The sequence below is a fragment of the Rhincodon typus genome, chromosome 17 (assembly GCF_021869965.1).
Source record: "Rhincodon typus isolate 14 chromosome 17, sRhiTyp1.1, whole genome shotgun sequence".
NCBI lineage: Eukaryota > Metazoa > Chordata > Chondrichthyes > Orectolobiformes > Rhincodontidae > Rhincodon > Rhincodon typus.
This window is the reverse complement of record NC_063348.1, coordinates 13,065,204-13,080,166: the sequence shown is the minus strand read 5'-3', so window position 1 is coordinate 13,080,166 and position 14,963 is coordinate 13,065,204. Positions and strand designations below refer to the sequence as shown.

General features: G+C 42.4%; 1 protein-coding gene across 1 annotated transcript in view; it reads right to left on the bottom strand.

Annotated features, from left to right (window-relative positions):
* pamr1a (peptidase domain containing associated with muscle regeneration 1a) overlaps positions 1–14,963 on the bottom strand; it is a 139,020-nt gene that overhangs the window by 75,378 nt on the left and 48,679 nt on the right. The window contains exons 4-5 of the mRNA XM_020512965.2: positions 3,283–3,397; positions 2,038–2,255 (exon numbers count right to left, since the gene is read on the bottom strand). Coding sequence (XP_020368554.2) covers positions 2,038–2,255; positions 3,283–3,397 — 333 coding nt within the window. The remainder of the gene's footprint in view (positions 1–2,037; positions 2,256–3,282; positions 3,398–14,963) is intronic.

Below are 14,963 nucleotides of genomic sequence, written 5' to 3'. Positions count from 1 at the left end.
ATTGTTCAGGGACTGGGCACATTCTGCTCAAGGTTTGTGTTGCTTAACAGAACGAAGTATTTTGATCAAAGTATTTAGGATGTAAAAGATTGCGAAGAGTTTTGAAGAAGAGCCATATTGATTTGAAATGTTAACTTTTTTTTTGCCACAGATACTATGACTTTATGTTTCTGTCTGTGTTACAGAGAAATTATTTCTGGTGACCAGAATAGAGGGGCAGGGGTGTAATCTAAAAATGAGAGCCGGGTCTATTCGAAGCAAAATTAGGTAAAACATCTACAGATAAAGTGTAATGGTAGAAGTTTAAAACTCTCTTTAGAGATTGGCAGCGGATTCTAAATTAATTGTAAATTTTACATCCAAGATTGTTGGTTTTATGTTGACTGTGCGTTTTTTGGGTGATTTTGGTGACAAGTCCGTATGTGGTGTTAGCCTACAGACCTATAGAATTGAATGCATGGAACAGCAAAAAAGGGCTGGAGGGAAATAATATCCTATTGCTGTTCAAATGTTTCTAAAGGTTCGCGGCTGCATGTTCCGCTCTTTCTGCTTTCCTGAGGTTTCCTGAGATGAAAAATGCTGCAGTACTGCCAGCCAGCTATAAGTGGTGCTGTTGAGCTATGATCCCTGAAACAATCTATCAGCAGAGAGAAGCTTCATCATGACCTCAGCCATTTCATTTCGATCAGCTCAATTGTCTTGGGAGAGCTGCCTTTAATGCCAGGTTACCTTTTAACTTCTTCTTCCTAGTAATAGGGAACATCAAACAGCTAATGACTTTCAGTCACATCAGATTTAACTCATATTCACAGGCCTCAATATTAACATGAGGGCATGCATTATTGGTGAGTCTGTTAGCAGAGGACAGGATCACTTAAATATTTCTCTGCTGACTACAGGAAAAAGAAACTTTGGGAATAATCCAGAATTCATTGGAAGACAGTGATGAAAATGTAGCAATAACAACTAGAGATTCATGATCCATGGAAGGAGAGCACTGCATGTGAACAAGGGTTTCACTGAGACTGGAGCTGAGTGCTGGGGCTAAGGAGCTAGGCTAAAGGATTCCTGAGTGCTCAGGTTGGATGGTAGTGGTTGAAGTGGTGGGGAGGGGTGTTCTCCATTCCATCTAATCCAGAAGGAGACCTAGACTCCAGGAGACCTTGACCAGTTACATCACCCACAGCTGACAACACAGACCTCCCTGATATTCAAAGAATTTGCATGTCGCCATCAGGTCAATACTTTGGTGTGCTAATTTAGGCAATTACCCGCTACTTCTGCTGTCTTTGTGAATGGCCTGATTTGGGTAAGTTGAAGTTTAAGCAGAAGATTGAAACAAGTATGTGGGACTTCAAACCTTTCACCCTTCTGTTTCTGCATGGGCTGGTGTGAAGGAAAAGACAGAGTTAAAATCAAAACCATTGCCTTGGTCCTCTTCCTAATAGGTAACCTTGTTTTTTTGATTTGTTCATGGGATGACAGAATCACTGGCTAGGCCAACATTTTTATCCCATTTTTCACTACACTAGGCAGAACAAGAAGAAGGCCTAAGTGCCGCATGAATTCCTTTGACTACCAGGGAGGATTTGGGCTTCTGCAAATGTGCCTAAGGAATCCTCTTGCCTGCAAGATGAACCCTAAAATTAACACAGGGCCTGAGAAGAGCTAACGGCAGCAATGGGAAGCTTCACCTTCAATGGTTTCAACCTGGCTACAGTAAACTGGCATAGAAAGAGAGATGACGGCAAGTGAGAATCAAAGGCAAGTCAGTAGGCTGGGACAGGCGAGGAGAAAAGGAGCAAGTGAGGAGGAGAGCGTCAAGAAGAAAAGAAAAACAGGTAAAGGTTAGTGAAGAAGAAAGGGGTAAAAGTAAAAAAAAAGTGAAGGAGAAACCAGCACATGAGAAATAAAGCAGTAAGTTATGAATTGGAAGAAGTAAGAATGCCTGAATCAGAATGATCCTGGGTGAACAAATAATGTAGCAAGACACAAAAGTGAGGCCATACTTGATCTTAAATCTAAAAGGCTACATACCGTCAACTTCCTCAAATGTAGCAAAAAATCCATCAAAGCTTTTATACCCATCAGATACAAATAAAATATGTAACGAACTCCCAGTAGTCCTGATTGGGGGAGGCCTTTCATTTCCACAGAATTTTCCAACAACCCTGGAGTCAATGTTATCGCCATCACGGATTTCCACATAATCATATTGACACATGTAATCGAACTCCAGACTCAGCATGGAGAATCTGAAACAGAGCAAGCTCACACTCTGAGCAACAACTTTCTGTGACAGACAGATACACAAGCACTATTTCCCATGGTAAAGGGATAGGCTCCTTATGTACATTACTTCCAGGACAGCAGTGGGCCACTGGTGCCACTCCGTAGATGTCAGCGGGTTCCTTGCTGGCACTTCCCACATGAAAGCAGGGTTCCTTGCGGGCATGCACTGAACCAGTAAAGAGCTTACTAATGAAGTGCTGCAGTACTGTCAGTCACTCTGCATTTGATCAGCAGGTCCACTAACACAGCAAAAAAAACTTGCATTTATTTGGCATTTATTTGGCATTTTTAAACTGGTAAAGCATTACAAAATGCTTTGGACAACATTGTCAAATAAAATTTGGCATATAAGGAAATGTTACAAGAGGAGACCAAAAACTTGGTCAAGGAGCTATGTTTGACAGTGTCTTAAAAGAGGAGTTGGTGGGGAGGGGGTTATAGAAACACGCGTTTGAGGAGGGAATTCCAGAGTTTAGGGTCAAAGCAGCTGTAGACAGTTTCCAATGGTGTAAGCAGTTTAAATCACGGATGCATAAGAGGCCAGAATTAAGAAATAGTAAGTATCCCAGAGAGGAGGTTACTGAGATAGAGAGAGGCAAAACCAGAGAGTGATTTTAAGGCACTGTTAGGAATTAAAATTGGAATATTAAAGGTTCAGATATTAAAACACACTTCCGAAGCTTTGAATTATTTAGAAACTGGCAGCATTCTTTTTAAACAGAAGATGGCACTGATAGTTCATTCATGAGATAGCTATCTTGTAGTTCTAAATAGCTATGTTGAACCAGAATATTTCATACCTGAGATGAACTGCAAACTGTGCTTTTGATCCAGGAATACTGATATAATAGTATTTAACAATATTCTCTCACCTAAAGACTTCACACAGTTTCAAACTAACCAACTGTGCTGCCTCAAAGATAAACCACAACTGTGCCAAATGTACAAAAAAAATCAAAAACTACATGTAACAAGCCAAAGTAAACTTACCGTAATTCAATAGCAAAACTGGAATTCACTGACACTGTCCATTCACAGTGAGAGTTACTGGGGTATCCTTCCAGAACAATCTGCCCTCTTGAAGCATTTATAACATCCCCACATTCTGGAAACAAAAAGAACATTGTTACAATCCTTGTAGAGACTGATAACCTTTGAAAAGAGATATGAATTTCCCAATGACCAATGGAAATAATCACGTGATAAGCTTTCCTATTTTAAGACTTTTATTGGAACAAACTAAAATCACAGTTTAAACAATGCCTAATAAGCAAATAACACAGTGCACCAAACTACAGAAAAAATACTTTTCTGTTAACCAATTGACACTACTGAGGTATTTTACAACCCATTTGCACACTCCCAGCAGATATACAGCCTTTTGTCCAAGCCCTTCTCGACTTTGTCAGCATTTTATACAATTCTAGCATAATCTCCTTGCTCTTGTGTTCTATGCCTTGGCTAATAAAAGCAAGTATATCCTATGCCTTCTAAAACACCTTATTTATCTGCCCTACTACCTTCAGGAGTCTGTGGACATGCATAACAGGATCTCTCCAATATTCAGTACTTTCCATTCAGTGTTTAATCCCCTGACTTGTTAGTCCTCCTCAACTGCATTACCTCACACATTTCCAGGCTGAATTCCGTTTGTTAGTTGACCAGCCCATTGATGTGTTCCTGCAATTCATGGTCATCTTCCTCACTATCTACCATCCTACCAATTTTCATGTCATAGAATCATACAATTAAGAAGTGGTCCTTCAGACTCATTGCTCTACACTGTTCCTACATTCCTGCACTAGATCCATAGCCTTGAATGCTATGACATTTAAAGTGATCATCCAAGTACTTTTTAAAGGTTGTGGGGTTCCTGCCTCAGCTACCTTCCCAGACAGTGTATTCTAGATTCCCTTCACCTGCTAGGTGAAAAAGTTTTTTCCTCAAATCTCTTCTAAAACTCCTGTGTTTCAATTTAAAATAATTCCTCATTGTTATTGACCCTTCAACTAAAGGAAGTGACTGCTTTCTACTTACCCTGTTCATGCCCCTCATAACCTATACACCTCTATCAGGTTCCCCCTCAATCTTCTCTGCTCCAAAGAAAATAACCCAATCTTATCCATCTTATCATGTCATCTGAGAATTTCTTGATGTACCCCTACATTTAAGTCCAACGTCCAAGATTCAAGATGTTGAGAAAGAAGAACCCAATCTTCCATTTAAGGTTTCAACAGATCATTGAAAATCTCACAAGTGAGTGGGTGAGGCCATATTTTCAAGCACTAACATTTCATCATTGCATAATTTCACTTCATTTTTATGCAGGTTGTTATTGTGACATGTACTGGAGAGAAACTATATGGTGCCAATCCCTGATTTAAAAGTCAGAGTGATAGCCTTGTGGCTGCAGCTCTTGTGTCTTCTCCAGACAACCATCTTGGCCAGCATTTCCTAAAATCTTGGCACATGCTGGGGAGACAATGGCCTAGTGATATTTTCACTGGACTGTTAATCCAGAGACCCAGGTAATGTTCTGGGAACGTAGGTTCAAACCCTGCCACAGCAGATGGTGGAAATTGAATTCATTCAAATCTGGAATTAAGAGTCTAATAATGACAATTACGGATGGGCAATAAATGCTGGCCTAGCAGTGATACCCTTGTCCCATGAATGAATACACAAAAAATTCCATAGATAACGAAAGGCTGTATCCAACAGCCTCACCATATCAGCATGGCACATCTTAGACTAACCTATGATCCAATTCAGCACTTTACTACTGCATGTTGGAGCTAACCAATGCCGCAACGCTTCTTCCAGTCCACTTTGCTTGCAGGGTCTGACATCCATCTCATGGAATGGAACAGAATGCCTTATAGGACTCTTAGCTTCCTTGCTTAGTACTACTCACTTTGTGCTCACTTGATTTCTCACAGAATATGTGCCTCACCTTGTAGCACAGGCAGCTTGACCTGCTTGCCAGCAGTGAACAGTCAAGGTAATGTATGTGTTAGTGTGTTGCACTATGCTACGTAAATGTCACATCTGCAGTTTGTGACAGCAGATTACTCAGCAAACACAATGCTTCAACCAAATGGCCATGTCAGAAGGTTTATGGAAAGCAGTTCTTACTCCAGTTAAGGGAGAGCATGGTTAGTCCATCCTCAGTCAGGAAAGGTGGTGAGGTGTTCCCAGTGAGTGAGTAAGGAATAAACACAGACAACAGGAACGTTTAGTAATCTAAGAGGGGATGGGAAGAGTGAAAGCCATTGAGGGAAAATGCTGCATGACAATGTTGATGATCAAGAGGCCAGAATTGAAGGAGCACAGAGATAACTTTTCAGTCCATAAAGTTTGGCAGATTTTTATAGAAAATGCAGAAGTTATGGTGTCAGTAAATACTGAGCCACACAAATAGCCACTTTTTAACCATTCAATTAGGATTGGAATCTTGAACCTTCCCACATGGTGGGTTTGATAGTGGGGGCTGTTAAATTGTGCAGGACCACGGCAGCTCAGGATCACCCCATTTTCTCATACTTACTCTGATTGGTTCTGGGGTGAGAAAGCTCATGGATGGGCATCCTACCCCACTGCCAATTATGCCCATTGATGGGCTTATCCTCCTGCTGCTAGTATCAAGCCAGCAGAAAACAGGAACTCCAGTCTGTTTGACTGCAGGCTCCAGGAGTTGGGTTGATGGCCCCTTGTTCAAAAGCACTCAGTGCCCAATTGAGGGATCCAGCATCAGGTAGTATGATGACAGCTATTGCTGCTGATCAGCTCCCCTGAGGCACCCTACCTGTGACCCCCCTTAATACTATCAGCCACTTATGCTTGGTTCCCTACTTAATCCAAAGCCTCAGGTGGGTGTACTAGAAGTAGCAGCCACCACTTCCCTGGTAGATCTTACTCAGTGCAGAAGAGCTATTAGCCTCTGATTGGCCATCAGCTCTTTTCCCAAGGGAAGGATTACCACTGGCTTGTTAAGTACCTGGTTAGAAAAGATGTCACACAGAAAACAAAAGGAGGAACACCAGAGACAGACTGTTTAAAATAATCTAGAACAGCTAGTGAAAACAGCACCCAGAGACATATAGACAACACCATCTTTCCTCTGAGAAACTGACAGAAGTGGACATGTGGAAGATACCTCTGCCTGGGACCAGGCTGAGTTTGCAAGAAAAAGAAATCAAAGTGTGGCATCACAAGAAATTCACTGCACATTCTACTGGCTGAGGAGCAGAAGAGTTGAGGATCCTAAGTAATCAGCAGCACATGGCTCATTATTTCTACTGTACAGTACGGGATGGAAAAAATTGTTCTGAAGAAGCATAGGTAGCGTGGGCAACATCACTGTAAGCAGACTTTCACATCTGGAAATGTATATGCACTTTCAATCAGCACATGTTTGATCAATTGCTATTTTAAGTGTTGAACCTTGTTACCTAGCTACAATGTCAGCCTCTCCAAAGTTGTATTGGCAAGGCGTTGCTGATGTGAGATGCATTCTGAATAGCAGCAGAATTTAGCCCTTATGCTCGCAAGTCCAGGCAAGACTTAGCACTTCAGATACCTGAGGCCAATGGTAATATTAAAGTCTTGAAATAGGTCATTGTCTCCAGTCATATTCCAGACTTGCAGTCACTTGTGTATTTGAAACTGCATGATCATTAACTTTTCTGGAGATATTGGTTCATTCTAGATATGTGATTAATAAAACAGCAGACACTCATTCAAGAATGGATGATGACCAATGCTGAACTACCATCCAATTTCTTCATCATAGCAGAAGCATGTCTACCCTGTACCCACAAACCAAGAAAAAAAGTTTTCCATCCACTAGGAATGTATTGGCAGGCATTTTCTTCCTTTTTGTGCAGTTACAGTTTGATCAAAAATGGCAAACTATCCAATACATGGTCCTGTGAATGAGTTCCAGGCTCTGTCTTATGGTCAAGCTTCCTCCCTAATCCGTCATGCTTCCTTTTGTATAGCCATCCCTAACATTCCCACCAGTTTGCAGGCTCCCCAACATTCCCATCCAACATTTACTTACTGGTCAATATCCCCAAATCTTCCCCTCAGCCCTTGGCTTCCCACTTTGCCATGCCCACAATTACAATGCAGTACTTACTGAAGCCAAGGTAGGACAAAAAGAAAATCCCTCCAGCAGTACAATATGCCCTCCTATGCTATATCAGATCCCACTCTTGTATCTAGAGCTGCTCCCCCTTCACACTGATTGTTCCTTCTGCTGCCCAGGGTAAGCGATACAACATGGACTGCCTCCTAATAACCACCCTTGATGTTTACTACCCAAACCCTAGGACTGACTGTTGACCAACCTCTGCATTAATTTTTGATGACAGTCCTGACTAAGCAAAGTCCAGCTGCTTTACTGATGTCTTCACAGCTCCTCAACTCACCTAGCTGTACTGGTTGGATTTAGCCTGGAGGACTGTGGCCCAATCCCTGACGGAAAGGATATTGATCTCCAGACAATGATTATACCAAGTACTTGACTGATTATGGCCAAAACCCTAGATTGAGATCAGATGATGCCCTTCATTGAATGCAGTGGCATTGACCTTAGTCCCCTTCATTCAACTGTGGACTGCTCCTCTTAGACATTCAGAAATGGTCATGTGTTTGCTGTACAAGCTGCTGACACATCCTGTAGGTGTCACACTGAAGTGTCATGGTACTGTACAGCAATATGTTCATCCCATTGACCATTTAATGTTAGCATCCACGACAAGCTACATGGCTTTCTGACAGCAGACAGGAGATGTCAAGGCAGAGATGCTGTGAGCCTGTAAGTTCTCAATGAAGCAGTGATGCACTAAAAAACCAAAGCAAGTCGTCATGTTGTGAGCCTCCAAGTAAGCGCAAAGTCAGTGAATACTAAGAAAAGCTAAGACCAATGAGGTGCACCGCGTGCAGATGCACAAGATGGGCATTTGTGTCTGTGTACAGAGACCTGTCTGGAACATTGCAATGTAAGGGGCCAGTGAGTTCCAAGTGCAGTGTTGAAGTTGTGAACTGTATTATGAATTAGTCCAAGATCATTCATGACGATTATGTGGCGAGGCTGACGTTTTGCGGATGCCAACTTTTGTGGATCATAGCTGGTGGAGGTCACTACACGTGCAATGTGCAGTGGGATGTTGGTGATTGCACCTGAAGGTGGAAACCTGGGGAAGCATGTGGCGAGCTGCATCTGCCAGTTAACCCAGATATTTGGACTCTTAAGCAGGAATTTGACGCTGTCCAGTTTCTCAGCAGTCATTGGCAAATCGTGAGCTACATAAAATGAAGTAAGAATTATCTATATTGACATGGAGATAAAGTGCTTACTGTTTACTAGCATGATTTGGAATTGACTGCTGATACTCAGGAGAAAAATCAGACTTTTTCCTTCCCCTCAACATCGAAAATCAGGTTTTTCATTCTCAATCTATGCTCCTGTATTTCTCACCATTGTACATGCTGCTCTAGGGCTAGGAAAGTTCTACCCATCCTTCATACTTCCCAGCTCCTGTTTTTTACACCCCATCTTTCAAATACTTCTGTACATGCCCGTGCATGCTCAATGCTGCCTATCCTCTTCAATACTCACTCAAGCAAATCTGCATCAGTGAACTACCAGCGTCACCACATCATTTTGCCTACTCTCAGATCAATTCACACACCACTTCCAGCCCTTAAACAATTTACTTTGAAGGTGAGGACACCTATGACATGCATACTTCTGCTAGATTGCTTGGCATACAAGGATACACACACACACAGACACACATAGACACACACACACACACACACATTGCATGCATCTGCACACAGGTTAGATTGCTTTCTTAGCAATCAGCCACTTTACTGCTTACTCGGAGGCTTTGCTTTCTTAAGGCACACATAAGTGAAGGGAAGCTTGTGACCATGAAGGGCACTGAACTAATCAGTGAGAGACAGGTTGACATGTCTCCGTGCAGCACCACACAGTGTCAAAGTCAGACCTGCAGCGTGTGGCAACAGTTTGTGTAGCAAACACACTGCATGTGCTTCAATAGGTGGTCACATGTGAAAATCAAAAGGGAGCAGACCTTAGTGGAGTCAGTGGACTACTGTCAGTCAAGGGGCTTATCCTATTCTAGTTCGGAGGGCTGGCCAAACCCATCTGTATTACTATTGATAAAAATCTGCCAGCCTTGCCTAGTCTGGCCTTCATGTGACTCCAGACCCATAGCAATGTAGTCAACTCTCAATTGAATGGCCTAGAAAACCAATCAGTTTTCTTGGGCTGCAACAGGGTCCAAACGAAGGCTTGAAACTGGGCAGATCGACTGGCATTGACCTAGGTACCAGAATTACAAAGGGTAAAACAATTCTATCAACACCTCAAAGCACTCCTTACCTGGGGATTGTGCCAAAATTGGGAAGATTATCCTACAGGCTAGTCAAGCAACATCCTTAAGCAATCATTCTCACAGAATCACACCTTCCACACAATATCCAGGCACCACCATCACCATCTCTGGATATGTCCTGTCCCACTGACAAGAGAGATCTATCAGATCTGGCAGCAGGGAGGTATACACATGGGAAGGAGTTAGGAATCCTCAGCATTGACTCTGGAATGTTTGAATTCTCACAGCATTAGGTCAAACATGGGCAAGGAAAACTTGTACTGATTACTTATCTACTGCCAGCCACACACAAAACCACCATCAAATCCCCATTCACCATCCCCTCAGCTGATGAATTGGTACTCCTCTAGGTTGCATGTCACTTGGAAGAAGCACTGAGGGTGGCAAGGGCATGGAATGTACTATGTTGGGGGAATTCAATGTCTATCGTCAAGAGTAGCTTGGCAGCATGCTATTGACAAAACTGGCCTAGTTGTAAAGGGTACAGACTGGGCCTGAAGCAAGTGTTGAAGAAACCAAGAAGAAGGAAAAATGCACTTGGCTGCATCGGTTTAATTGTGGCAGATGCCCATGACAGTGTTGCTCAAAGCGATCAACTCATGTCACTGTGGAGATAAAGTCAATTCTTCGTATTGAGAAAAAGCTACGTTGTGTTTTGTGGCACTACCATGTGCCAGACGTGACAGGCTTTAAACTTATCTAGCATCTCAAAACTGGGCATCATATGGTGGTATGAGCCAAGAGTGGCAGAAGAATTATATTTCATCACAATCTGTAACCCGGCTTGGCACTTTACCATTATCATCAAGATGGAAGATTAATCCTAGTTCAATAAAGAGTGCACAGGAGCAGTGCTATGAATATCTAAAAATGAACTGTCGGCCTGACAAAGATACAACACAGAACTACTTTCATAGCAAACAGTGGAAGCAACATACAATAGACAGGGCTAAATTATCCCACAGTCAGCTGATCAGACCTAAGCTCTGCAGCCCTGCCACATCCAATCATGAATGATGGCAGGCAATTAAACAACAAAGACAAGGTGGAGGCTTCACAAATATCCTCATCTTAGATGATAAGGAACACTGGACACCACTGCAAAAGACAAGATTCAAGCATTTGTATCCATATTCAGCTGGAAGTGCTGAGTGGATGATCTATCTCAAATTCCTCCTGCGGTCCCAGCATCGCAAGTGGCAATCTTAAAAAATTAGATTCCAGGCTAGGCCTCATTACAGCCCTAGTCTAAATGTGAACAAAAGCACAGAATTCCAAAGGCATGTTGAGACTGACTGTCCTTGACACCAAGGCAGCATTTGACCAAGTATGGCATCAATGGGCCATAGATAACCCAGAGTCAATGGGAATCAAGAGAACGGTCTCTGCTGGTTGGAGTCATACCTGGCACAAAGGAAGGTGGTTGTGAATGTCAGTCTTCTCAGCTCTAGGACATTTCTGTGGGGGTTCCTCAGGGTATTCCCAACCTTCTCGGCTGCTTCATTAATGACCTTCCTTTCATCATAAGGTTCAAGGAAGGGCTGTTTGATTACAACTGCACAATGTTCAACACCACTTGGACTACTCCAGAATTTGAAGCAGGTACATGTCCAAATACAGCAAGACTGGACAAAATTTAGATTTGGGCTGATGAGTGATAAGCAACATTCATGCCATACAAATGCCAGGCAATCATCATCTCCAATAAGAAAGCAAGTAACAATCATCACTTGACATTTAAGGCACTGCCATTCCTGAATCCCCTCTATTAACATCTTGGGGTTCACCATTGACCAGAAACTGAATTGGCACAGCCATCTAAACATTGTGACTACAACAGCAGATCAGAGGCTGGGAATTGTGGTGGGTAACTCACCTCCTATCTCCCCAAAGCCTGTCCAGCATCTACAAAGCACAAGCCAGGAGTGTGTTCAACCATGCTCCACTTACCTGGATGGCTGCAGTTCCAACAATACTCAAGAAGATCATCCAGGACAAAGCGTCTCACTTGAATGACCACCCTATCCACCAGTTTCAACATTCACTCTTCATTACTGACATCAGTGGCAGCAATACATTCCAAATACAAACATTAACTTAACTTAACTTAACTTAACAATGCATTAACTTAACAAGGCTCCTTCCACAGCACCTTCTAAACTTGTAACCTTGCCATCTAGAAGAAAGGCAGCAAATATAAGGGAAGAGTATCATCTGTAAGCTACCCTTCGATCACTCACTATCCTGACTTGGAACTAAATCACTACTCCTTTATTCCTGCTGGGTCAAGTTCACAGAACTCCTTTCCTAACAGCACCATACTCCAAGTAATGTAGAAGTTTTAGAAAGCAGCTCACCGCCACCTGCTGAAACGCAACTAGAGATGAAATAGCTTGTGATGCCTATTAACAAATAAAAAAAAAGTCCTGCACTTAGTCTTGCCAGTGTCCAGGAATCCATGTTTTTGCACTCAAGAGATCTTGCCACTGTCAATCCTGTAAGTCAAGTGCAACCACACTGACTTGAGGTCAATCATTTGGAATGCTGACGGAACATCAGTGCAGGGATTGACCCATGGTCAATTCCAAGAGTTAGAGCAGTAATGGTCAAGGGCAGTCTGTGATTTGCTGTACTGGGTTGTGGAGGAAATGGTGATCACGATGATGGGCAATTGAAGTATGGCGGGATCACATCATGAATCAGAGAGTACTGGGAGTTCCAAAAGGGCTGAGGTTCAAACAGGCCACAGTAACTCTGGCCTCGACATGGGGAGTCTGTTGAGTCAAGAAGGACATGGGAATTTCTAAAGAAAGGGTTCTGGGGATAAAGGACAGACATTAATAGGTCTGTGGGTTCTTGTGGCCCCCTAGTAATATCCCTACCTCTGAGCCAGGAGGACCTGGGTTCAGTCCTAGGTGTGTCACATTATCTCTGAAGAGTTTGATTTGAAAAATTTATTTAAAAACTTAATAGTTTTGTAAAGAAGCTCAACAGCAGTGGGGCTGTCTCAGAGACAGACATACAAATGAACGATGGGGACTCTGAAAAATGAATCACACCAAAACAAAGATGAAATTTGTCATGTTGGATGGAAGTCAACTGTATAATAACATTGCCACAAACAACGTAAGCAGGGTTAGTTTGAGGATGAGGCGTATTGGGTCGAACAGGCAGGAGAGGTGTTGGTTACGGTGTATGTGGGTCTGGAGTGGGATGGGGAGGCATGGACAATGTAGGTATTGGATAATAGGGGTGAAGGAAGGAGATAAAAGGTGAAAAAGCATGTGGGGAAGTCAGGCTGCCAGGTCCCAAGTGTTTGTGTGTGTATGTATGCTTGTGTGTGCGCATGCGTGTTGGAATGGAGTTGGGTTGGGGGTGACAGATATCAGGACCAACAGGTGACAAGGGGTCTTGGGTCCAGGGGTGAGGTGTACGGCAGGTTAGAGGGAAATGGTGTGTTGGCTGCATGAGGGTAAGGGGGTGGGGAGGGTGTTCTCAGATCCAGGGTGATTGTGCCGGTGTGGTGGGAAATGTTAATTGTGGGATAGAGGGTCAGGCTAAATGGGGAGGGTGGGAGAAGGTGTCAAGATGGCAGAGCTCACTATGTCACTATTCATCTTACTTTTCCACACACTTTCTATTTTATTGTTTCACCTCTGTTTCCTAAGGTCTGAAACACTCTAACTGTTCCAAAACCCTTATGTTTCTCAGTATCCAGCTCACTGTTTCCCAATTCTCAGAGTCACAGCAGTCTGCAGTGCAGAAAAGGCCCTTTGGCCCTCAGAGTCTGGAACAGTCAAAAGCAACCACCTAACTAATTCTAATTCCATTTTCCAGCAATTGGCTATAGCCTGTATGCCTTGGTATCGCAAACGTACATCTAAATACTTCTTAAATGTTATGAAGGTTTCTGCCTCAATCACCTTTACATGAAATCAGTTTCAGATTCCCATCATACTGTGGGTGAAAAACATTTTTCTCACATCCCCTCTAAATGGCCTGCCACTTTCCTTAAATCTATGCCCCCAGCCTTTGGCCTCTCCAAGGGAAACATTCCTTGATGTCTACCTTTGTCTCTCACTTTTAGACATCTCAATCAAGTCCCCCCCATAGCCCCCTGTACCAACCTCACTGCTTCTCACTATTTATCAAACCATTTTGTTTTCCCATTTCACTGCTTCATACTATCTATCTCACAGTTTTTGTGCTTATGTCATTCTTTCGATTTTAAACATTCAGTCTTTAAATAAGACTGCCAATTAATTGTTTCTTTTTTTTAAGAGATTGGGGTGAAACACAAATAGCTTGGTGTTGTGTGCTGTTACATTTCATTAGTATTTATTCTTGAGAGCTCAACTCTTTGGAGTAAAGTGATTGATTACAGACGTAACAGCAAACATTAGTCAAGTTTATAGGAAACCAAATAAACACGGTTATTGTGGATGCATAAACAGCAGTAATAGACAAATAAATTGCACACAGATTCTTCAACCAAATAAATTTCAGTACATGTTTGATGGACAGATAGGTGTGGGGACAAATTAATTCACATTTGGTCACTAGTTACAAATAAACTGCAACACAGCTTAGCGCCACAGATAAAGTGCTGCACCTTTTACTGCTGTCAAATTTGAAGGTTTAGTTAGATTTATAGAAAATATACAACACAGAACCATCCAATTTGACCCAAGCAATCCTTACTGACATTTATGTTCCACCCAAGTCTTTGCTTGTCCTTTCTCACCTAACTCTATTTAAAAAAATATCCAACATTGAACGCTTATAGTGACATCTCATAGCCATTGTTAGTTGTTGTTCCACGAGTCATATATCACACTCCCAGTCATTCTACTGTGGTACTTATGGCACTTTATTTATTTTGGGCATTCTGGTTCTCTCTCAAGTTGCTACCAATACCAGGCTGCCAGCTATTTCAACTTTTAAGAGTACTTTCTTAAAAAAAAGACATTTTAATCGAAGATTTTTGTCTTGATAGAATAGCGATTGTTTGGAAAGTGTACTCTGATTAGTAAAGGCATTGCCAGGGTGAATGCACTAGATAGATTAAACCAGGCACGTTGATGCTGATTCAAAGCAAAGATGCAAGACAAAAAGCTTCAACAAAACTTGTGATAACAAGGTGTAGAGCTGGATGAACACAGCAGGCCAATCAGCATCAGAGAAGCAGGAAGGCTGACGTTTCGGGCCTAGACCCTTCTTCAGAAAAATTCTGAAGAAGGG